This window comes from Oryx dammah, unplaced genomic scaffold (genome assembly GCF_014754425.2).
Source record: "Oryx dammah isolate SB20612 unplaced genomic scaffold, SCBI_Odam_1.1 HiC_scaffold_10, whole genome shotgun sequence".
In the NCBI taxonomy this organism is placed as follows: domain Eukaryota; kingdom Metazoa; phylum Chordata; class Mammalia; order Artiodactyla; family Bovidae; genus Oryx; species Oryx dammah.
The window spans coordinates 21,041,723-21,068,004 of NW_024070194.1; the positions used below are offsets into that span (position 1 = coordinate 21,041,723).

Genomic DNA, 26,282 nt, shown 5'->3' on the forward strand with positions numbered 1-26,282 from the left:
GAGTGGGTTGCCATTTCCTTCTCCAATGCATGAAAGTGAAAAGTGAAAGTGAATTCACTCAGTTGTGTCCAGCCCTCAGCGACCCCGTGGACTGCAGCCTTCCAGGCTCCTCCGTCCACAGGATTTTCCAGGCAAGGGTACTGGAGTGGGGTGCCATTGCCTTCTCCGAGGTTAGCTGATTAGCAACCTCAATCTCATTTGCAAGTGTTAGTTCCCCCTTTGTTACGTTATCTGATGTGAAGAACTGACTCATTGGAAAACAGCCTGATGCTGGGAAAGATTGAAGGCAGGAGGAGAAAGCGACGACAGAGGATGAGATGGTTGGATGGCATCACCAACTCGATGGATATGAGTTTGAGCAGGCTCCGGGAGTTGGTGATGGACAGGGAAGCCTGGCGTGCTACAGTCCATAGGGGTCACAAAGCGTCGGGCGCAGCTGAGCGACAGAACTGAACTGTTACATTACCTAACATGTTCAGGCTTTAGCACATGAGCCTCTTTAGAGGACAGTTACTCTGTTTACCACAAGTACTGAGCCTGCAATTTGAGCAACAGCCATGTCCATGTGAAGTCTCTCAGTCGTGTCCAACTCTTTGCGGCCCTATAGACTATAACCTACCAGGCTCCTCTGTCCATGGGATTTTACAGGCAAGAGTAATGGAGTGGGTTGCCATTCCCTTCTCCAGGGGATCTTCCTGACCCAGGGATCGAACCCAGGTTTCCTGCATTGCAGGCAGATGCTTTACCATCTAGGCCACCAGGGAAGCCAACTGCCACCAGGGGGCAAAACTGAATTCATTTTAGTTCCGCAATCCAAGTAGAAAAACCATAACCAGACATTCCCACTCTGCATGCTTTTATTTTTCACCAGTAAAATGTAGAACTTTACTAAGACAACAACACCCATTGTTTTGTATTATGTCAAACGTCCACCAGTGAGAAGCTTGGCATTACAGAATAAATCTGTGTACAGCCTAAGAAGGTAAGGAAGCCTGGGGCAGAAAGGGTCTGAGAGCAAGAAAAAGCATGGCCTGGATCTTGGAGCCCCAAGTCTTGCCCCTGTCCAGCCCCTGAGTGCCTGGCATGGCCCTTCAAGGCCATCTTACAAGTGGAAAGTTGGACAGAATGGGTTCCCCTGAGGGGGAAGTTCCAGAGCCAAACTGGAGACTGGAAAGACCACCCACACCTGCTCTGTGAGGTCACAGTGCCAACAGTTCCACGTGACCCGGGAGAGGTTCCACACGGCACCCTTCAGGGCACACTAGGTGAGAGCAGCGGCAGCAGCCACGTCCTCCTCACCGACTCCCAGAGATCCCCACCACCAATCCCCCGTCCCAGAGAAGGACATCGATGCCCCGGTCCTCAAGGAACCCCGGGGACTCGTGTGACCAACCCGAAAATGTGGCCCACGTCCCCAGGGAGGCCAGGCCCAGGAGGTGAGAAGAGCAGCCTCTCCCTCTGCACAGCCCTTATAAAACACCGCCCCTCAGCCCTTTCTTGGAAGCCAGCTGGCATTAGCAGCTGCGCCTACAGACACAGCACCTGAAGTCAGAGAGGCTGGACAGTGGCTTTCAGCCAGGGAGTGGAGGAGTGTCCACTCAGCACGTGTTCACTGAGCACCTGCTGTGGGCCAGGCACTGGGCAGAGTGCTGGGACGATGGTGTTACACCAGCTGGCCGTGCTCCCTGCCCCCATGGAGCTCCCACGAGGGAGACAGATAGTAAACAAGAAAGCACGCCTCTCTGCCATCTCTATCTGTAGGAGGCCTCTACTTGCAGGTGGTAGAAGTTCCAACTCAAAACAGTGCCTACCTCTGGGCCCCAGAACAGCTGTCTATCCCTAGAGGAGGGTATACAGAACAATCATACCGGGGTAAGGAGAATGCTATTAGAACTTCAGTATGTATTTTCTTTAGCTCATCCTCTTTTTTAATTTATATTCCTCAGGAAGGTGTAAATAAAGCCTATACATTTGAAAGGGTAAATAATATATCAGTCCACTTGGAGAAATATATATATAATACATATATATAAAATGTTGGGAGTATAAAAGTTTAGAGACCATTGACGTGGATGTGAAGTGAAAGTCGTTCAGTCGTGTCTGACTCTTTGCGACCCCATGGGATTCTCCAGGCCAAAATACTGGAGTGGGCAGCCTTCCCCTTCTCCAGGCGATCGTCCCAACCCAGGGGTCGAGCCCAGGTCTCCCACATTGCAGGTGGATTCTTTACCAGCTGAGCCACAAGGGAAGCCCAAGAATACTGGAGTGGGTAGCCTATCCCTTCTCTAGTGGATCTTCCCGACCCAGGAATCAAACCAGGGTCTCCTGCATTGCAGGCGGATTCTTTACCAAGTGAGCTATTAGAGACCGTTACCTTAGAAATAAAGAAAAATGTACCTGGCAGGGAATATAGCTAATATTTTATAATAACTATAAATGGAATATACATTTAAAGTTATTAATCATTATATCATATACCTGTAACATAAAATATTGTACAATACTTCAATTTAAAAAAATTTTTTAATTAAAGAAAATTTATCTCACATGCCAAAAGATCCCCAGGTATGGATGGCTCCAGAGAATGTTAACTCTGAGGTTCTGCAGTGCCAGCCACACCTCCGGTTCCTGCCATCTTTTTTGCTCTCCCTTTTGGCCTCCTCTTGTGGTCACAAGGTGGCTACCACCATCCCGGGGGTTGCACAGAAGCATGGCCATATGCGAACAGAGAGGAGGGTGTTGCCTCTTGTGGGTCTCAGTTTAGCAATGATAAAACCTTCTCCCCAAGTCCCAGACCCCTTTATCTACCCTGCAGCTCACCCCTGCAGACTTTCCCATCCTTGAGCCAACAGCAAGGGGACTGAGACAGCAACAATCAGAAACCAATCAGATCCACCTAAATCATTCGGGGGAGAAGGAGACAAGGAACCAAAATCAGTCTTCTGCCAGTAAGAGGAAGGAGTGGCTTTTGGATGACAACCACCCGTGACTGCCACAGCAAACTGTGTCCTTTCCTCTGAAGAGCCTGCGCTGAGGGTCAGCCACACCTCGGTCTATCCCTGATCCTCAGCCTTGTGGTCTTGAGCAAACTTTGCAGCAATTCAGTTTCTCCATCTGGAACATGGAGACGCCATGCTCCCTGTGAACTGTAAAATACAACTGTGAATCTTGTTGTTGCCAGGATCATCCAACGAGGCCGGAACATCTGCAGGATGACAGAGGCGCCTTTGTCAAACACAAGTGAGAAGGGAGGGCAGAGGGGAGCCCTGGGGTCTTTGTGGGCAGTGAGGGGCTGAAGCTCAGAGATGTCAAGTGGGCAACCCAGGGTCCCCCAGCAAGGGGCAGGGCAGGGGGTAGGGATGCTCCTGCGATGTCTGCGGGTGCCTTGTCCCAGAGGCTGGCAGTGACGTGACAGCCCTGTGCTCTCTGCAGGTGATGCCTTCCTGTTGCCTGTCCGCATCAATGCCCCAGGCCTGACCCAGTGCCTGCTGGAATGCATGTGTACGTATACACTGAAGAGCTGCCTTGGCCATCAGCGTGGGCCTGGGAAGAGGGCCCAGCCTCAAGCTGGGCTGCAGGTGGAGCTCTGGAGGTCTCCCCTTCAGAGGTGTCAGGGGTGTCATTCCAGCGAGGAATGACAGCTGGAAGGAGGGGCTGGGAGGGAGATCTGCTGTTTGGAGGAGCAGCTAACTGCCAGCCCTCCCCCATTCTGCCACTAGCCTGGCCCCTGAACTCATGCAAATGGTTCCATGTAACTCACCCTCACTCTGAGGACATGGTTCTGACCACACCCTAAAAATCAGTCTTCTGTGTTCCTCCGGCCACACCTCCGCTATTCATCCACTCAGTCATTTATCCAACCATCTGTCTGTTATCCATCTGTTGGAATATCCATACACCCCATTAGTTCATCCATCCATCCAAGCCCTTCACTGAGTCATCCACCAATACACTCATACTTTTGTTACCATTCACATCCATCCAGTCATCTACCCATCCACCCTTCCATCCCGTCTCTCATTCTCCCATCCTCTCATCCATCTTCCTAATCACCTCTTTTCTAAGCCATTCTCTTAACCATTCTTCCATGTATCCATGCCTCCTCCCACCTATGCACCCATTCTGAGCCTATACTTTTTGCCTAGCTTCATGCACCACAATAGTGGGCACTCAGGAATGAGCCAGACAAGCACTCTTTACTGAGAAGCTTTCCGTGTCTGGGAATAGACACTGGCAGGGACATCTCAAACTTTTCTTGCTCCTGAGTCACTTTTAAGTATTTAGCACCTGCCAGTCACTGGTGGGTTTGTAGTTCTAATACTCAGTCCAAGATGATGCTTACCTATAAGTAGCTCAAATAACTGTCCTGGGCTCAACTAGCAAATTGAGAGGGTCTCCCAGCAACAGGGTCTCTCCCTGTGAGTTGTCATAGGATAAGAAGGAGGATGTAGCTGCTCACTGCTCTGCTGTCTCCTCCACAGCCTGGATCACCTGCCTGGCCTGCTTCCTGAGGACTCGGGCTCACCAGGTTCTGTTCAACACTTGCAGGTGAGCTGGGGCAGGAGCGGGAGGGTTATGGGGACTGGAACTCTGTGCTGGTGATCATGGCAACTCCATCACTGGCTTGGACCCCTCCTCAGATAAGCTATATCATATCTGGTTTATACCAGATCCCTCACCCCAGAATCCACTGTGGCTCCCTATCACTCCAGCACCTCAGGCTATAGCCCTCTGAAATCTTGCCTCACCCTTCCTTTCCCAGCTCCCCTTTTTCTGCTTTCTGCAATAGAGCCATTGGGCCAGCATGGCTAGGATTCTCACTCCCTGGACCCACTATACCTCTTCCCACCTGCATAGGTTTACACAGGCTGTTCTTCCTGCCTGAAATGTCTGCTCCATTCTTTCCCTTTTCATTTCCTGCCCATGCAAAATACCTCTGAATTCCTGCAGAGCTTCCACTCCATTTGTGCATTTAAATTTTACATTCTAAGCATTTCTTATTTATTTCTGGCTGCGCTGTGTCTTTGCTCTGGGTGCGGGATTTCTGTAACTGTGGCGAGGGCGGGCTACTCTCTAGTTGGGATTCATGAGCTTCTCGTTGCACTGGCTTCTTTTGTTGCAGAGCTTGGGTTTTAGGGCTCACAGGTTTCAGTAGTTGTGGTGCAAGGGCTTAGTTGCCCCGTGGCGTGTGGAATCTTCCTGGACCAGGGATCAAACCTGTGTCCCTTGCATTGGGAGGTAGATTCCTAGCCACTGGACCACCAGGGAAGACTGAAACATCTCTATAATGCCTTCTCTGGGCCCAGCCTTGGCTCCACCACACATGAGCTCCCATGTGTGGAGAAGACAGACACCAAACTGTGGAATATTCTTAATGAGATGGGAATACAAGACCACATTCCCTGCCTTCTGAGAAACCTGTATGCAGGACAAAAAGCAACAGTTAGAACTAGACATGGAACAACAGACAGGTTCAAAATTGGGAAAGGAATACATCAAGGCTGTATATTGTCACCCTGCTTATTTAACTTCTATGCAGTGTACATCATGTGAAATGCTGGGCTGGATGAATCACAAGCTGAAATCAAGATTGCTAGGAGAAATATCAACAATTTCAGATGTGCAGATGATACCACTTTAATGGCAGAAAGTGAAGAGGAACTAAAGAGCCTCTTAATGAAGGTGAAAGATGGCTTTCAAACTCAACATTCAAAAACCGAAAATCATGGCATCTGGTCCTATCACTTCATGGCAAATAGATGGGGAAACAGTGGAAACAGTGAGTGAATTCATTTTCTTGGTCTCCAAAATCAGTGCCGATGGTGACTGCAGCCATGAAATTACAAGACCCTTGCTCCTTGGAAGAATAGCTATGGCAAACCTAGACAGTATATTAAAAAGCAGAGATGTCACTTTGCCAACAAAGGTCCATCTAGTCAAAGTCACGAATGGATGTGAGAGTTGGACCTTGAAAAAGGCTGAGCATCAAAGAATTGATGCTTTCAGACTGTGGTGCTAGAGAAGACTCTTGAGAGTTCCTTGGACAGCAAGGTAATCATCCCTGAATAGTCATTGGAAGGACTGATGCTGAAGCTGAAACTCCAATACTTTGGCCACCTGATGCAAAGTGCTGACTCATTGGAAAAGACCCTGATGCTGGGAAAGATTGAAGGCAAAAAGAGAAGGGAGTGACAGAGGATGAGATGGTTGGATGGCATCACTGACTCAATGGACATGAGTTGAGCAAACTCAGGGAGGCAATGAAGGACAGAGAAGCCTGGCATGCTGCAGTTCATGGGGTCGCAAAGAGTTAGACACAACTTAGCGACTGTAACAACAGCAACAAAGCTGAGGGTGTTGAGTCTGGAGCTTGTAGGCAGAGGGCACCCTTAAACTAAGCCCTGAAGGATGCATTTACTGGGGGAGAAGCTGGAAAGGGGCAAACAGCATGTAAATGGAGGGAGAGAGTGAGGAGGATGTGGGTGAACACTATGAGTTGGTCTCTGATGGCCAGAGATACTGGGCTAAGGACTTTCTTTCCTCGGAGATGCTGTGGAGCTGCAGGACATGGCCAGCATCTTGGAGAGAGCGTCATGGCCCGCATAAGAAATGTGCTTCTTGGGGTGCTTTCAGGGCAAGGGCCAGGCTGAGACTGTCCAACCTGTGCAAAGCCCTGCCTCACCTTGACCATCACTTCTCTGTCTTACAGATACAAGCTGTTCATCCACAAGCTGATAGAAAAAGCAGGAGTTCTGATCCTCTGTGCTTTTGGTACGTGTCCAGGGCCCTTTCCCATTCCAGGTGGAGGTACCTAACCCTGGGCTCGTGCCCATCCTGGGGAGGGAAAGAGCTGTGGCCCCAACTGTGTGACACTGTGCCCAACACTGTCCCTCTGGGAACCCCAGGACCCTCATCTGTCTAATGAGTGTTGCTGTGAGGATAAAATGATGTCCAAGGAAAATGTTTGAAAGCTAAGAAAAACTTTGAAAACTGTAAGGTTCTCCCCAAACTGTATTATATAATATTCTTATTCTTCCTCGTCTTCTTTTCCCTCTCCCTCCCTCCCTCTTTCTCCCTCTCTCTTTCTCTCTCGGTTTTTGTGGCTTCCTTCCAGCCAACACCACCACCTCTCACATTGCAGCTTTGCTTTCTCAAGCAAAGAAATCTCCTCCTTCTACTTAAATACACCACCAGGTGGGGGTTGAGGGAGAGGGAAGGAAGAGAATTTCCTAGGAAATTAGAAATTCCTGGACAACATAATCCAACAGATAAGGCTTTTTAAAATAATACCTTTATTAAGGTGTACTTCATACACCATAAATCATACCATTTTAAGTGTATAATTCAGCAATTTTTAATGCATTCACAAAGTAGTACATCCATCACTGCTATTAAATTCCAGTATTTTCACTGCCAGAGAAAGAAACTTCCCAGTCCCTGGCAGTCATTCTCCATAACCCCTTCCCTTACACCTAAGCAACCATTAATCTATTTTCTGAGTTTATGAGTTTGCCTGATGTGGACATTTCATATAAACAGAATCATGCAATATGTTGCCTTTCGTTTCCTTTCACTCACAGTGTTTTCAAAGTTCATCCATACTGTAGTATACACAAGCATTTCGTTACATTTTGTGGCTGAAAATCCATTGTGTAGATAAGCCATATTTTGTTTATCCTCCATCAGTTGATGGATATTAGGGTTATTTCTAGGAGAAGGCAGTGGCAACCCACTCCAGTACTCTTGCCTGGAAAATCCCATGGACGGAGGAGCCTGGTGGGCTACAGTCCATGGGGTCGTGAAGAGTCGGACACGACTGAGCAACTTCACTTTTACTTTTAACTTTCCTGCATTGGAGAAGGAAATGGCAACCCACTCCAGTATTCTTGCCTGGAGAATTCCAGGGACGAGGGAGCCTGGTGGGCTGCCATCTATGGGGTCGCACAGAGTCGGACACGACTGAATCAACTTAGCAGCAGTAGCAGCAGCAGGGTTATTTCTACTTTGGGACTATTACTGAAAATCCTGCTGTGAGCATTCCTGTAGTATTTTTGTGTGGACACGTGTTTTCAGTTTTATTGGGTATATATTGTACCTAGGCATAGAATTGATGGGTCATTTGCTTACTCTATGAATAACTATCTGAGGAATTGCCAAACTTCTCTTCCAAATGGCTACACCATTTTACATTCCCACTGGCAATGCATGGGGATTCCGATCATTGCTGTCTGTCTTTTCTACTAGGCATCCTAGGGCGTGCAAGGAGAAGGCAATGGCAACCCACTCCAGTACTCTTGCCTGGAAAATCCCATGGACAGAGGAGCCTGGTGGGCTGCCGTCCATGGGGTCTCGAAGAGTCAGACACGACTGAGCAACTTCACTTTCACTTTTCACTTTCCTGCATTGGAGAAGAAAATGGCAACCCACTCCAGTATTCTCGCCTGGAGAATCCCAGGGACAGAGGAGCCTGGTGGGCTGTCGTCTGTGGGATCGCACAGAGTCAGACACTAATGAAGTGACTTAGCAGCAGCAGCAGGGCATGCAAAGTGACATCTCATGGCAATTTTTACTTCATTTCCCTAATGACTATACATGGGGTCGCAAAGAGTCGGACACGACTGAGCGACTGAACTGAACTGAACTGAATGACTAATGATATTAAGTATCTTTTTTTGTGCTTATTGGCCATTTGGATATCATCTTTGGAGAAAGGTCTATGCAGATTTTTGCCCATTTTTAAATTGGATTATTTGACTTTTTATTCAGTTCAGTTCAGTTCAGTTCAGTCGCTCAGTTGTGTCTGACTCTTTGCTACCCCATGAATCTCAGCACGCCAGGCCTCCCGGTCCATCACCAAGTCCTGGAGTTCACTCAGACTCACATCCATCGAGTCAGTGAGGCCATCCAGCCATCTCATCCTCTGTCGTTCCCTTCTCCTCTTGCCCCCAATCCCTCCCAGCATCAGAGTCTTTTCCAATGAGTCAACTCTTTGCATGAGGTGGCCAAAGTACTGGTGTTTAAGCTTTAGCATCATTCCTTCCAAAGAAATCCCAGGGCTGATCTCCTTCAGAATGGACTTTTTATTACTGAGTTCTAAAAATCCCTTATATAGTTGGAAAACAAAAGTCCCTTATCAGATATGTGATTTGCAAATGTTTTCTCTTATTCTGTGGGTTATCCTTCTTGATGGAGTCTTTTGATTAAGGCCAATTGTATGTTTTGATTAAGTCTGATTTATCTCGTTTCTTTTGTGATATGTGCTTTTGGTGTCATAGCTAAGAAACTAATGCCTCACCCAAAGTGATGAGGATTTACTCCCGCGTTTTATTCTAAAATTTTATAATATTAGCCCTTACATTTAGGTCTATGGTTCATTTTTTTGGTTAATTTTTGTATATAGTGTGAGGTGAGGGACCAACTTTATTTTTTGAATGTAGGTATACAGTTGTTCCAGCACCATTTACTGAAAAGACTATTCTTTCCTCCCTTGCATTGTCTGGCACCTTTAATGAAAATCAACTGACCATAAATATGAGGATGTATTCCTGTACTTTCAGTTCTACTCCATTGACCTATATGTCTTTATGTTTGCTAGTATCCCTGGATTGGTTGCTTTATAGTAAGTTTTGGAATCTAGAAGTGCAAGTCCTCCGACTTTGTGTGTGTGTGTGTGTGTGTGTTTTTTTTAAGATTGTTTTGGCTATTATGGATCCCTTACATTACAATATGGATTTTAGGATCGACTTTTTCATTTCTTCTGAAGCGAGCGTTGGGATTTCGATGTAGACTGCATTGAACCGCATATGCATCTGGGGAAGGCTGTCACCTGGCCAGTGTTAAGCTCCCAGTCCCTGAGCACTGGGTTGTCTTTCCATTACTGATGGGTAACTCTGTACCTCTAACAAAGTCGCTCAGGCGTGTCCAACTCTTTGCGACCCCGTGGACTGTAGCCTACCAGGCTTCTCTGTCCATGGGATTTTCCAGGCAAGAGTACTGGAATGGGTTGCCATTGCCTTCTCCATACCTCTTTATAGTTTGGCAATTGTTAAACTTATTCCTAACTATTTTATTCTTTGAGATTCTGTTATAAATGGGATTTTCTTAATTACAATAAGAATAATAATGAATAATTTATTCATATTATTTATTGCCAGTGTTTAGAAATCGGAGAAGGCAATGGCATCCCACTCCAGTACTCTTGCCTGGAAAGTCCCATGGACGGAGGAGCCTGGTCGGCTGCCGTCTATGGGGTCGCACAGAGTCGGACACGACTGAAGCAACTTAGCAGCAGCAGTGTTTAGAAATACCATATCCTCGAGGGACTGGCTCCAGGAGCCCTTATATATACCAAGGTCAATGAATACAATCAGCTCTCTTACATGAAGGTTTTGCATCTGCAGATTTGACCAGCTGAGGGTGGAAATTTCAATAAGCAGTTGGTTGAATCTGCAAATGTGAAACCCTCCAACACGGAGAGCCAACTGTTTATCTACTGAAAAATATCTGCATATAAGTGGACTCCACAGTTCAAGCACTTGTTGTCAAAGATCATTTGCACAACTGATTGTTGTGTACTGATCTTGTATCCTACAACCTTGCTGAACTCATGTGTTACTGCTAACACTGGGCAAGACACCCAGTCTTGGATACTTTAAGATTTCTATATGCAACATTATGTCATCTGCATTTTATTTCTTTTTCTTAACTAATTGACCTGGCTCAAATCACCAGAATAATGTTAAATAGAAATAGCAAGAGCAGGGAATTATTTGGTGGTCCAGTGGTTAGGACTCGGTGCTTTTGCTGCCAAGGCCTGGGTTCAATCCCTGGTCAGGGAACTAAGATCCTGCAAGCTTCATAGGATCAAAACAAAAGAAAAGAAATTTTAAGAACAGACACCTTGTCTTACTTCTGACCTTAGGAAGAAAACCTCCAGTATTTCACCATTAAGCATGATGATAGCTGTGGCTCATAAACAACTTCTATCAGATTGAGGAAGTTCCATTCTTTTCTTTGAAGTTCCATTCTGTTCTATTTTAAAACAACAAATAGATTTTAAAGGTATTTAATAATGACTTGAATAATGAGATTTCAGACAGCATAGAAATCATAAAATGCAAAGGAGACCACCCCCTTTCCTTCTTTTTGCCAATTATCCCCAGTAGGATTAAGACTGGAGAGGAAGAGGAAACATAGATTACTTGGTTTATGTGAGCTGATTTGCATATATGATATCATTGGATCATGGAGTGGATTTTACTGTTATTCCCATTTTACAGAGGAGTAAACTGATGTATAGAGGGATTAAGTAACTTCTCCCAAAACTGCACAATGCTAGGAAGTGGCAAGGCTTGGATTTGAATCTAGAAGTTTTAACTCCAAAGCCTAAGATGTAAGCTCTTAAGCTTTCATCTTAAATGCTCATTCTCATTCCCCCACCCCTACAGGATTTTGGATGTTTTCTGTGCACTTACCATCCAAAATGGACATCTGGCAGGTGAGTGCGTACTCTCTTCAGGCCCCACCCCTGACTGGCGTCACCCCAACCAGTCAATGTCACCTTCATAAGTTCCTCACCCTCTTACCACCTCTGGACCCTACTCAGTTGCTGACTCATTCCAGATACAAATCTCTGCCTTTGTCTTGTTCCCCACCTGGAACCATCTCTCCTGTCAAAATGTGACTTTCAAGGACCAGGTGCATAGTGCCTCCTCCAGGATCCTCTCCTGTCACTGATTCCCAGAGGTGACCCATCTTCCCATTATCAAGGCCCCCACCTAAAATGGGATGGTGTGGCCAAAGACCACATTGCTCTCTCTACTCAAGGCAGTTCGTTCTTTTGTTCAAATGAGATGAGACCTTTACTTTGTGGTTCCTGGAGAAGAAGGAAGAGAAATCAGTGGCCAGAGCTCCCTGTCTGAGGACAGCAGAGTCTCAGAAGGCCTAGAGAGAAGCGATCTGATGAACCTGTCCTTCCCTCTCTTCTTCTCCCCTATGAACTCCATCATATGCTTCCCTCTCCTCCAGAAATACCTGAGCAGAGGTGGTCACATTCCCCTCTCTTCTTCCACAATCTTCTGTAATCATAACTGCTTCCCCAACTGTAATGAGAGTCCTTGAAGACAGAGTCAGATCTGATTCGCTCCAGCAATGTTCACCTCAATGCCTGGTACAAGGCAAACGTGATCAATTCTGGACATTTAGATGGCCAGATGGGCATGTGACTGGAGGCAGGATGGAAGGGATGGATGTAAGGATGCGGGAAATGGATAGTGGGATAGATGGACAAATGAATGGAAGAAGGTACAGGTGAGAGAGTGGATGGATGGGAGGGAAGATGGGATAAGGGTGAGTAACTGGATGGATGGATAGATAGATGAATGGATAGCTGAGTGGGACAGTGGATAGATAGGAGGGTAGATGGATGCATGCATGCATAGACTGATGAAAGGGTCAATGGATAAGGTAAGGTGGATGGATAAGAAAGACTGGATAAATGAAGGAGCAGATGGATGGGAAAGCAGGATGAATAGGATGGTAGATGGGTGGGATGTTTGATGGAAGTGTATGCAGATGAATGAACAAAAAGGAGGGTAAATTGGATTTTGAATGGATGGCAGGTGGAAAAATTAGGAAAGTGGATGAATGGATGGATGTATGATTGTGGGAGGATGGATTGATGAAATTCTACTGGGCCTAGATTAGGGCCATCTGAACGAGATCCCTTGCTTTCCTCAATATCCCACCAGGAAGACAGCATAGATAGTCCACTGCAGAGCCTGAGGTAAGAAGAATCTGCTAAATAGTCCTATTGTTACCTAAAACCAGAGCTATAGCCAAGATCTACTGGCTAAGAATATGGGGTCTGCCAGAACAACTTGGGCTTAAATCCCAGCTCCCATACCTCCTACCTGGCTAAACTTATGCAAGACACTTCACTTCTCCTTTATGAAATAAAGCATAACACCCAACTTGTTCTTGGTAATTATGGATATTAAAGAAGATGTCGTGAATAGTTCCTGACCCATAGTTAGTGTTCAGCAGATGGTTTTGGTTGTTATTGTTGTTTAGTCATAAATCACGTCTGGCTCTTTGCAACCTCATGGACTATAACCTGCCAGGCTCCTCTGTCCATTGGATTTCCCAGGCAAGAACACTGGAGTGAGTTGCCATTTCCTTCTCCAGGGGGATCTTCCCAATCCAGGGAAAGAACTCATGTCTCCTGCTTGGCAACTGGATTCTTTACCACTGAGCCACTTGGGAAACCCCCAGCAAATGGTAGCTGAGAAGAAATTTTAACCAAGATACACCCATGGCAGCATCGTTAAATGAAAAAAAAAAAAAACTCAAATATTCAGAAGGAATGAGTTGGGTTTAAGGATAGTTAGATAGTCCAAGCAGAAGTAAGGGCATGAGTAATGCTCATTGCTCTAAATTCTTAGAGATAAGAATGTGGGGGGTAGGTCCAGGGATGGGCCCATGAGAGTGGGAAGATATGAAGCTAGTTCTTTTTGTGCTGACTGGCAGAGGTAGAAGCTGAGGGTAATAGTAGGAGCATCACAAATCAGTCGCTCTCTGTTCTCATTCCCTCCCCATAAGGATGTACCAAGAGAAGGTGAGGCATCATACTGGGGAAATCCAGGACCTCCGAGGTCACTTGAACCAGCTCATCACCAAGCTCCAAGAGATGGAAGCCATGTCTGATGAGGTGAGTGGCTAGCCATTCTGCCCCGAAACACCTGACTTCTCTGTTTGATATCCAGCTCCTCATATCCCAAGTTTTAGTGGAACATATGCCCAAATAACTTCCTGGGAAAGAGTAAAATAAGAGGTATATATTAATTTTTTTTTTTTAGAACTTGTATGTTTGAAAACATCTTTATTCTAACCTTGCACTTGTTGATAGTTTGGTTGGGTATAGAATTATAGATAGGAAAAATTTCCCCTGAGGATTTTGAAAGAATTCCACTATTGTGTTCTAGTTTATACTATTGCTTTAGAGAAGTCTAATATCACTGTTATTATTTATCCTTTGAATGTGGTCTGTTCCCATCCCTAAGTTTGTAGGATATTCTTTTTATCTCCAGTGTTCTATATTTAACCTGCTTGGGGATTCTTGAACTTACTGACTCTATGAGTTGATCTTTTTCAGTAGTTTCAGAAAATTATTAGCTATTATTCCTTAAAACATTGTTTTTAACCCATTATCTATCACCTCTCCTGAGACACCAATTATAACTATCTTAATCTCCAGAGTGTTTTCCATATTATTCTTGTATTTTTTCCTTGTTTACTTGTTTTTTCATTCTTTTGATGCTTTCTGTTCATATTTCTTCAGGTTCACTAATAATCCTATAGTCTGCTCTATCCAATCTACTGCTAAACATTTCCATTAAGTTCTTAATTTTATATATTGCATTGTCTAGTTCTAGAATATACATTTGATTGTTTTTCATAGATTTTAATTTTATGGTGGAATTCTCCAATATTTCATCTATATTGTCCATCTTTTCCTTTATTTTATTTAACATGTTGGTCACAGTTATTTTTAAATCCTTGTCTGCTAAATCTAATACCTGGATCATCTACGATCTCATATTGCCTATTTTTTCTTGGCGTATCAATCTTATGGTTTTGTCTTTTCATATCTGGTAATTTTTTAGTGTTTTCTGGGCAATTTTTTACAAAAAAAACTAGATGTTCCAAATAATTATAATTTCAACTAGGTAGAGTTCTCTTTGTAAGAAGGTGAAGTATACTGATCACTTCTATGCAAACATGCATTGAACTGGTTCAGACCTAGGTTGTAATTTTTATAGGATTTATTCAAAGGTTTTTGGCTTAGCCCTCTAGTCTCCTGCCCATGCAGTTTCAAAAATTGATAAATGTCTTGATGGGAAAAACTGAACATATGTTTGAGGCCTCTTGAGTTTTCAATTTTTTATTGAGGTATAGTTGATGTACAATGTTGTGTTAATTTCTACTCTACAGGAAAGTGATTCAGTTACACATATATACACTCTTTTCAAACTTTCCGAATATGTTTGTCAGAAAATATTGAATATAGTTTCCTGAGCTATACAATAGGAAATTATTGTTTATCCATTTTATATATAATGGTTTGCATTCACTAATCCCAAACTCCCTCCCCAACTCCTCCACCCGCTTAGCAACCACAAGTCTGTTCTTTATGTCTGTGAGTCTGCTTCTGTTTTGTAGATAACTTCATTTGTGTCAAACTTTAGATTCAATAAATGATATTATATAGTATTTGTCTTTCTGACTTCACTTAGTATGATAATCTCTAGGTCCGTCCATGTTGCGGCAAATGGCATAGTTTCATCTTTTTATGGCTGAGTAGTATTCCATTGTATATACTTACCACATTTATTTATCTGCCAATGGACATTTAGGTTGATTCCATGTCTTGGCTATTATAAATAGTGCTTCAACGAATGTTGGAGTGTATGTTTCTTTTTGAATTATAGTTTTGCTGGATATATGCCCAGGATTGGGATTGTAGGATCCTATGGCAACTCTATTTTTAGTTTTGTGAGGAACTTTTTTTCCATAAAGGGTGCACCATTTTCCATTCCCACAAATGTGTAAGAAGATCCCCTTCTCTTTACACCTTCTCCAGCATTTGTTTATAGACTTTTTAATCATGGTCGTTCTGATTGGTGTCACGTGGTACCTCATTGTAGTTTTGATTTGCATTTCTCTAATAATTAGTGATGCTGAAGCATAATTTCATGTGTCTGTTGGTCATCTGTGGGTCTGTCTTCTTTGGAGAAATGCCTCTTCTGCTCATTTTCCAATTGGGTTGTTTTTTGCTGTTGAGTTGTATGTGCTGTTTGTATATTTTGGAAAGTAAGCCCTTGTTGGTCATATTATTTACAAATATTTTCTCCCAACCTGTAGGTTGTTTTTTCATTTTGTATGTGGTTTTGTTTGATGTACAGAAGCTCATAAATTTGATTAGGTTCTATTTGCTTTGAGGGGATTTTCTTTTGGGTTTTGTGGGGGTTGTTTTTGTTCGTTTTTTGTTTTTTTTTTTTTTCACTTTTATTTCTATTGCCTTGGGAGACTGATCTAAGAAAATGATTGGTATGATTTATGTTAAAGAATGTTTTGCCTATGTTCTCCCCTAAGAGTTTTATGGTGTCATGTCTTATATTTAAGTCTAAACCATCTTGACTTTATTTTTGTGTGGTGTGAAAGTGTGTTCTAATTTCATTGATTTAATGAGGCTTCCAGGTTTTCCAAAATCACTTGCCGAAGAGACCTCTTTTCTCTATTGTATATCCTCGCCTCCTTTGTCAAAGATTAATTGACTGTGGGCATCTGGATTTATTTCTGGACTTTGAATTTCCAATTTTGGATACAAAATCTCTGACCCCATTGGCAGCCTTCTCTGCCAGGGGCAAACTTGGATGCTCATTGTAATTGTAATTGGTTTAGTGCCCTCAAGTGAAGAGCAGATGTAGCTACTCAGTACTGACTCAGCATTTCCTCTAGTACGGCAGTTCTCAAAGTGTGGCCCCCATTTCAGCAGCATCAGCATTACCCGGAAAAATGTTAGAAATTCAAATTAATGGGCCCCACCCAGACCGACCGAATCACATACTCTACGGATGGGAACCAACTTTTCTGTGTTTCAACAAGTCCTTCAGTGATTCTGACATATAATAAGGAGAATCACTGTGCTAAGTCTTTAATCTCTTGCTTGCTTTGTTTTGGCGTCTCCTTCCTCAGAGGGACTTTGTTTATTAAGCACTCTGAGACTGGGAAATTTTATTCTGCTTTTCAGAAGCTTTCAGAGCAGCCCTTTAGTTTCTTACATAGTCTTGGCTTTCAGTTAACATCCAATGAGGGAAGTAAGCCATGGTCAAGGCTCCTTAAGTGTCCCATTCTGTCCTACCTGCTCTATGTAAATGCTAACAACTTTGCTGCTTTCTCTTTTGTCAGTAGCAGCCCCTGCCCCCAGATCCTCAACCCATGCACAGGATCATCAAATGCCCCAGAGATTAAGAATGTCAGCATATTTCAGAGTGGTTGTCCCCTGTCTAGAATTTTTGTCCATCTGGTTCTGTTTCTTTCATAGCTCAATGATGGTATTAAAACATGATTTAGCAAACCATCTGGCTTTTTCTAGTTTTTAGTGGGACCATTGGTTCTCTGTAACTTACTACATCTAACCTAGAAGCCCTACACCATCTTACCTTACATCTAAAATGTCATAATAATGTACTTACGAGGTAGCCACACTTGGCTTTCAATGTGGAAACCCTTTCAATGTGGAAACCCTTTCAATGTGGAAACGTGTTCTTTAAGAACACATTTAAGAAATGTTCTTTAAGAAAGACAAATATCATATGATATCACTTATATGTAGAATTTAAAATATGATACAAATGGACTTATCAATATTTGCAAAACAGAAACAGACTCACAGACATAGAGAATAAACTTATGGCTACCAAAGAGGAAAAGGAGAGAGGGACAGATTAGGGGTTTGGGATTAACATTACACACCACTATATACAAATAGGGACCTTCCCAGGTAGCACAGTGGTTGAGAATGTGACTGCCCATGCAGGAGACTCAAGGGATGTGGGTTCGACCTCTGGCTTGGGAAGATGCCCTGGAGGAGGAAATGGCAACCCACTCCAGTATTCTTGCCTGGGAAATCTCATGGACAAAGGAGCCTGGAAGGCTACAGTCCAGGGGTCGCAAAGAGTCAGACACAACTGAGCACACAGAAGACATTATATATAAACAGATAAACAATAAGATCCTACTGTATAGCATAGGGAACTATATTAATATCTTATAATAACCTATAATGGAAAATAATTTGCAATATATATATATACGTTTGTATACCTGAGTCATTTTGCTGTATACCAGAAACTAACAATAGAAATCAACTATACTTCAATTGTTAAAAGAGAGAGAGAGAAAGTAATGTTCTTTAATTGTGATTAAATTGATTATTTATCCCTGGCCCTGGTTGCTCTATTCTCATTTTTGAAACTCCTATTATGTGAATGTCAAACTCCTAATCATCTGCATTTTTCTTTTTTTCTTTTCTTCCCACTTTTCTCTTTATCTCTTTGTTCTACAGTTGAAAAAACAGTCTCACCTTTTATCTACCAAAACTTATACTGAATTTTTCATTTCTGCTAACACATTCTGAATTCTTAACAATTTTCTTTGTTCTCTAGGTACTCCTTTTCCAATAATTCTGTTCTTATTTTATGAATACAATATCTTTATCTTTTTATGAGCAATGTCTTTTCTTAGCTTTAGGAGCTCAGTTCTTACCTCTCTGAGTCTCAGTTTCCACATCAACAAATAGAGTATAATTACTGCCCTGTAGCACTCTATCTACTATGCTAGTTACCCAGTTACCATCCTAAAACTTAGTAGTGCAAAACAACCATTTTATTATGTCCAGAGATTCTGTGAATCAAGAATTCAGACAGGATGCAGTGGAGATGGTTTGCCACTGCTTCACGATGTCAAGGGCCTCAGCTGGGAAGACATGAAGGCTAGAGATGACCCAATATCTGGGTTTGGAATCATCTAGTGGAATCTTTATTCACTTGTGTGGAGGTTGATGCTGACTGTCAGCTGGGAACTGAGGGCTGTTGACTAAAGTGCCCATAGGTGGTCCCTTTGTATGGCATGGCCTTCCTTACAACACGGCGACTGGCTTCAGAAAGTGAACATCCCCCCAAACGCAGATGGCTCACCTTTTAGGACTGAGCCCACGGGTCATACAGCATCACTCCCATCAGTCACAGGCTCACCCAGATGGATAGGGAGGGGACTGAAGTCTCATGTGTCCATGAGAAGGGTGTCAAAGTCACACTGCAGGAAGAGCAAGGAACAGGAGTCCTGTCTGCAGTCATTTAAGAAAATACAATCTGCTACTCTCTGAAACTATTTTCTTTAGCTCCAAAATCACTGCAAATTGTGACTACAGCCATGAAATTAAAAGATATTTGCTCCTTGGAAGAAATGTTATGACCAACCTAGACAGCATATTAAAAAGCAGAGACATTACTCTGCCAACAAAGGTCCATCTTGTCAAAGCTATGGCTTTTCCAGTATTCATGTATGGATGTGAGAGTTGGACCATAAAGAAGGCTTAGCACCAAAGAATCAATATTTTCAAATTGTGAGTCTGGAGAAGACTCTTGAGAGTCCCCTCGACTACAAGGAAATCCAACCAGTCAATCCTAAAGGAAATCAGTCCTGAATATTCATTGGAAGGACTGATGCTGAAGCTGAAACTCCAATACTTTGGCCACCTGATGCAAAGAACTGACTCATTGGCAAGGATCCTGATGCTGGGAAAGATTGAAGGCGGGAGGAGAAGGGGATGGCAGAGGATCAGATGGTTGGATGGCATCACAGACTTGATGGACATGAGTTTGAGTAAGGTCCAGGAGTTGGTGATGTACAAGGAAGCCTGGTGTGCTGCAGTCCATGGGATCACAAAGAGTTGGACACGACTGAGTGACTGAACTGAACTGAACTCCGTGAAGGCACAGGAACTGAGATCAAATTACCAACGTTCATTAGGTCATAGAGAAAGCAAGGGAATTACAGAAAAATATCAATTTCTGCTTCATTGACTATGCTAAAGCCTTTGACTATGTGGATCACAAACTGTAGAAAATTACTAAAGAGATGGGAATACCAGACCACCTTACTTGTTTCCCGAGAAACCTCTACAGAGATCAAGAAGCAACAGTTAGAACTGGACATGAAACAACTGACTGGTTAAAAATTGGGAAAGGGGTATAACAAGGCTGTATATTGTCACCTTGCTTATTTAACTTACATGCAGAGTATATCATGTGCAATGCCAGGCTAGATGAATCCCAAGCTGGATCAAGATTGCCAGCAGAAATATCAGCAGCCTCAGAAATGCAGATGATACCACTGTAATGGCAGAAAGTGAAGATGAACTAAAGAGAATTTGAAGAGGGTGAAAGAGAAGAGTGAAAAAACTGGCTTGAAACTCAGCATTCAAAAAACTAAGATCTCAGCTTCTGGTCCTATCACCTTATGGGAAATAGAAGGGGGAAAAGTGGAAGCAGGGACAGCTTTTGTTTTCTTGGGCTTCAAAATCACTGCAAGCAGTGACTGCAACTTGCTCCTTGGCAGGAAAGCCGAGACAGACCTGAAAATGAAACTGTGAGTGTTAGTTGCTCAGTCGTGTCCTGCTCTTTGTGACCCCATGGACAATAGCCCGCCTGGCTCCTCTGTCCATGGGGATTTTCCAGGCAAGAATACTGGAGTCGGTTGCCAAGCCCTTCTCCAGGGAATGTTTCCAAACCAGGGACCAAACCCATCTCCCGCATTGCAGGCAGATCCTTTACCGTCTGAACCACCAGGAAAGGCCATGACAAACCAAGACAACATATTAAAAAGCAGAGTCATCACTTTGCTGACAGAGGTCCATCTAGTCAAAGCTATGGTTTTTCCAGCAGTCATGTACGGATATGAGAGTTGGACCATAAAGAAAGATAAGCTCTGAAGAACTGATGCTTTCGAATTGTGATATTGGAGAACTCTTGAGAGTCCCTTAGACTGCAAGGAGATCCAACCAGTTAATCCTAAAGAAAATCAAACCTGAATATTCATTGGAAGGATTGATGCTGAAGCTGAAACTCCAATACTTTGGCCACCTGATGCAAAGAGCCAACTCATGGAAAAGACCCTGATGCTGGGAAAGATTGAAGGCAAAAGGAGAATGGGGGTAGCAGAGGAGGAGATGGTTAGGTAGCATTACCAACTCAATGGACAAGAATCTGAGCAAACCCCAGGAGATAGTGAAGGACAGAGGAGCCTGGCATGCTGCAGTTCATGTGGTTACAAAGAGTCAGATACAACTTAGTGACTGAGCAACACTTGTGAAAAGTCTAATCGAATAATGGCCAGTGATTTATTGAACACCAAATGTGCTCAATGCTTTGCGATCTTTATCTGGCAATGTAGAGGTTAAGAACCTGAACTCTGGAACCAGAGTTTCCGGGTTTGCCTCTCACTAGCTATGTGACCTTGGACAAGTTACCTTTTTGTGCCTCAATATTCTTCTCTTTAAAATGGGGGCAATAATAGTACATACCTCCTAGGGTTGGTGAGAGGGGATAAATATGAACATCCTGAAGACAGTCCTGACATATAGTCGCAGCTTTATGAGCCTTAGCTCTAATCCTCACAAGAGTAGGAGGTGGATGTGATTATTGTTCCAGCTTCTCTGGTGGCTCACACAGTGAAGAATCTGCCTGCAATGCAGGAGACCGGGGTTCGATCCCTGGGTCAGGAAGATCCCCTGGAAGTGGGAATGGCAACTCACTCCACTATTCTTGCCTGGGAAATCCCAAGGACAGAGGGGCCTGGCCGGGCTATATGGGGGCACAAAGAATCAGACAGGACTGAGTGATTAACACGTTCACTTCATAGACAAGAAAACCAAGACTCGGGGCAGGGGGGTGCACGGGGGCAGTAACTAGCCTAGGGAACGTTAGCAGGAAAGGTCTGTCTGACTCTAGGCCCCCTGCCCTGGACTTGACTGAGACTCCTGGTCCTGCGTGTATGACAGTGCATCCCAGAGGGTGTGAAAGCACCGAGGAAACCCCATGGATGGGACGGGGGTGGCTCTGGACCTCCTCACAACATAGCATGTGACAGCCTTGTGTGTGGACCAGGCAGGGGCCAGCAGGCAGGGACAAAAAGGTGTCCTGAGGCCACTCGTCACCTGGTGTGAACACAGCTGTGGACTGTGATCTGTAAGAACACACCAGTGCACAGCTTGGGTTTTCTGCCTTCGCAGCAAAAAATGACCCAGAAAATAATAAAGATGATCCAAGGAGATTACATTGAGAAGCCGGACTTTGCCCTGAAGTCGATAGGTGAGTGACTCCCCACCACCTTGCCTCACCAACCAGCCCAGCCCAAGTTTCCTGAGAAACTCTTCAGAGGATGGATTTCAGCTCTGGCCGGGGGCATATCCTGCTAACCTCAGCCACTCAGCTGGTGTTCTTGTTACAGTTTTCCATTTTCTCCCACAGAGGCTGAGGTCGGAAGGGGAGGCCATCATCCACCCATCCGCCTCCAAATGTAGGGGTCCACAGAGTTGTCCCTGTCTGTGCAGGGGAGACTGGCCACAGGCCTAATTACAGTTAGGAATCATGCCTTTGAAAAATTAAGCAGTGGCTGCAATAGGGGGTAGGGAGGAGCATGCTGGGTTGAGGTCTGATAAGGAGGGTAAAGTGTTTTTCATATCAAACCACAGGAACTGATATGAAAGGTGCCCCTGTGAGGGGCTTCGTGGGAGCGGGTGAGGTGGGTGGGCAGGGCGGGCTGCCTGGTGTAGACAGCACCAGCTCCCCCCGGCACCCCTAGGCCCAAGGAGATGCAGTGTCAGAGGGCTTCGGTCTAAGCTCTCAGACCTGGAGTCTCTTCCTCTGAAAAATGGCTATAAAAAGGGCCACGGTGATACTAACTGGGTTATAATAACTAGGCTGATATAAGTGAGTGAGCGCCTGCATTGCACCAGGCACTGCTGGAAAAAGTTTGCTGTCTTAACTCCTTTCAACCTCACAACAACCCCATGAAACGGATGCTCTCATTACTACTATTATTATTACTTGCGTTACTCCCATATCCCAGAGGACAACGCTGAGGTCCAGAGAGGACCAGTGACTCTTCTGAAGTGTTCCCCTGGCACCTAGTGAGACTCCCTCCACCAGGCAGATGCCAGGGCTGCTCAGCTGAGACCCTCCCCCCTCCCCCAGTCCCCCGACCCCGACCCTTCCGCTGCCATCACCTCCCACACAGGGGCCTCCATCGACTTTGAGCAGACATCAGCCACATACAACCACGACAAGGCCTGCTCCTACTGGAACTGGATCCGGCTGTGGAACTATGCACAGCCCCCGGACGTGATCCTCGAGGCAGGAGGAATGGCAGGACAGGGGGAGAGTGGCAGGGGTGTGGCCAGGGGCCTGGGGGCAGGAGCTGAAGGCAGAGGTTGAAAGTGCAGAGGGTGGGGGCATGGGGCAGAGTCTGAACAAGAGAGAGGGAGGAGCCGAGGCAGAAAAAAGGCACAATTGATAGGGTGGGGGGTGGTAGTCTGGGGAGAAGTTGGGGTGCTGGGCAGGAGTAGGGGACAGGCCCAGGGGCAAGGACAGCCTGCTTTGGCACTGGAAGAGGCCTCTCCCCCAACCCTCAAGTCTTGCAGGTCAGGGAACCCTCACTGCGCTGGGCTAAGGGGAGGGGTCATCTTTGCTGCCTGCTGTCAGGGAGGCTTCCTGGAGTTGGTGGTACTCGAGCAGAGCTTTGTAAACAGGAAGGACTGGGCTTGTCCAGGAAGGCCGAGAAGGTCAAGGGAAGCCAGGCTGGGATAAGGAATCTGCTCTTTAACCATCCACCTTCACTGCATCTGCCGCTTCCAGCCTAACGTGACACCTGGCAACTGCTGGGCCTTCTCGGGTGACCGCGGCCAGGTGACCATCCGACTGGCCCAGAAGGTCTACCTGTCCAACCTGACCCTGCAGCACATCCCGAAGACCATCTCACTGTCGGGCAGCCTGGACACCGCCCCCAAGGACTTCGTCATCTATGTGAGCATGCCCCAGCTGGCAGCAATGCTTAGCTGAGGGGACAGCTCGTGATGGCAGCTTTCGCGGCACTGTGATAAACCATACAATCTACGAAGCCTAGAGGGACTGGATGTTAAAGCTGGGGATAGTCAGGGTCAGGGTCAGATCACAGCCTTCTGGGATTAGGGGGTAAACTGTACTCTATTACAACCCAAGTTTTTCAGAGCCAATTGAGTCTTCAAAGATAATTGACTCCCCATTTTACTGAAAAGGAAACAGGTTCAGAGAAAGGGCAGGGATACATCAAACCCTAGAGTCAACGGCAGGGTTAGAAGTGGACCCTTAACCTTCTGGCTTCCGATCCAATGCTCTCTCCTATCCTTTACCTGTGCTGCAATGGAACAGTGCCCAAAGAGGTAGACAGCTCCCCATCCTGGGAGATGTGCAAGTCTCGACGGCGAAGGCAGCACCTTCTGGAGTTCCTGCCTGTACCTGATGCTTTATTCTTGGTTCTGATTCTCCAGGGCATGGAAGGCTCCCGCAAGGAGGAGGTGTTCCTGGGGGCATTTCAGTTTCAGCCAGAAAATATCATTCAGATGTTCCAGCTCCAGGTACCTGAGAAACCCTGCCCATGCTGGGCACCTACTGAACACAGACTGTGTGCAGGGCTTTACAGGGGACCCCACTTCATGCCCCAGCAGCCCGAGGTGCACAGTTGTCACTAACTGACGTGACAGATGAGGAAACTGAGGCCCAGAGTGATGGAGCCACTGCCTAGGGCCTAGAGTGGAACTCTGAGGAGACTCATCTACCTCCATTTCCCTGACCCACCGAGAAGCCCGCCCACTGCGGTTCCTCCAGGGACAGCAGGTGTTAGGCTGGAGGGCCCGTCAGGCCAGGGTCACTGACTTTGAACTTAATGTCTCCATACTGGGAGACCCCGTGATCAGCACCTGGTCCAGCTACAGGTGGGGAAGCTGAGGCCTGGAGGAGAGGGAGTTGGAGACAGAAGCATGGCCAGAAGCTGGCTGCTGGAATGGCCCTGAGACTCGAGAAAATGCCCAGGCTTGGAAATCAGACCGACCCTGGCCCACATCCTGACCCAACCACAAGTTCTATGTGATCACAGACCATTATCTTCCTCTCTGGGCCTCAGTTTCCCCTGGTGTAATTTCCTGGGAGGTTGAGACCATCCAGTGAGATCTCACAGGCCACTGGTCTCCATCCCCTCTGGGCTATGAGGAGGAAGGGGAGGGGGCCGCATTTACATAGCACCTACTGTATGCCCAGGGCTGGTAAGCCATCTGGCCCCAAGATCTCACTTCAGTGCTCACGGCAACCCTGGGAAGCAGACATTACCCCTCTTCTTCTTATAGACCGGAAACAAGCCCAGAGAGGGTGTGGTTTGCCCAGGGTGCCAGAGCACGCCTGTGCCAGGGCCCCAAGGCTGGGATGCATTCCCCATCACCGTCGAGCTATCTTCCAGCCTCAGCCCCTTGCATCCCAGCCCCTGAGTGACTTGCCATGTCGTTGTGGGACATTCCCCTCTCTGAGCCTCAGTTTCTCCACCTAAGGAATTGGAGGGTTTCCTTCCACTCCCAAACATTCCTCTGGACAGGCCAGATCAGGGGCTATGAAGTGAGATGGCCCCTGTCTGTGGCTCTCCTTCAGAACCAGCCTCCCAGGACGTTTGGGGCCGTCAAGGTGAAGATATCCAGCAACTGGGGGAACCCACGCTTCACCTGCCTGTACCGAGTACGTGTGCATGGCTCTGTGACTCTACCCAGAGAGCAGCCTAACTAGAGCCCCCACCCCAAGAGAGATTAAAGTTTATTCTTCACGCCCAATTCCAAGTGTCTTTTGGCCCCCAAAAGTGAGAGTGGCCTAGGACTTGATGTCTGAAATTCAGTGTAGCAATTATCAATCCCGTCCTGGGTACCCAGGCACCCTCACAACAGCCTCATGAGGCCCATCTCACAGATGGGGACAACAAAGTCTCCAGGCAAAAAAAACTGACTTGCCAGAAGTCACAGTTAGCAAATGGCAGCATCAGGATTCAACTCCAAGCTGTCTGACACCCATATGTGACTCATCTTCTGGTTTCAAGTCAAGCTCTACCACTGACCTGAGTATGACCCTGGGCAAGACCCAGCCCTTTCAGTTTCCCCATCTGTACAATAGAGACAGGATCATGGCTGTTGTATCAGATGAGGTGGGAGATGATAAATCCTTCTTGTGACCATCACAGAGTGTTTCAACATCACACAGATGATTCAATGTGACGTTAGACAAAACACACATCCTCTCTGGACCTCTGTTTTTCCAGGTGTGAACATTTCTAGCCCATTGTGTGCATTGAAAGACAATGTCAACAAAGTAAAAAAGGCAACCCACAGGATGGGAGAAAGTATTTGCAAATCATATATCTGATAAGAGATTAACATTCAGAATATATGGAGAACTCCTAAAATTCAACCACACACACACACACACAAAAAAAAAAAACTCAATTCAAAAATGGTCAAAGCGTTTGAACAGATATTTCTCTGAAAAAGATATACGAATGGTCAATAAGTACATTGACAACTCATTCAACATCACTCATCATTAGGGAAATGCAAATCAAAACTACGATGAGGTCCAGAGGTCTTCTGTGGT

General features: G+C 45.5%; 1 protein-coding gene across 1 annotated transcript; it reads left to right on the forward strand.

Moving 5' to 3' along the window:
• Nucleotides 1–1,350: 1,350 nt before the first annotated feature.
• Nucleotides 1,351–25,427, forward strand: SUN5 (Sad1 and UNC84 domain containing 5). The gene is made up of 13 exons (XM_040247546.1): nt 1,351–1,436; nt 3,182–3,240; nt 3,433–3,501; nt 4,482–4,548; nt 6,710–6,771; nt 11,448–11,497; nt 12,750–12,784; nt 13,600–13,708; nt 21,854–21,932; nt 22,861–22,976; nt 23,478–23,645; nt 24,149–24,235; nt 25,296–25,427. Exons 1-13 carry the CDS (start codon nt 1,351–1,353, stop codon nt 25,425–25,427), a joined length of 1,119 nt encoding a protein of 372 aa, XP_040103480.1.
• The last annotated feature ends 855 nt before the right edge of the window (nt 25,428–26,282 follow it).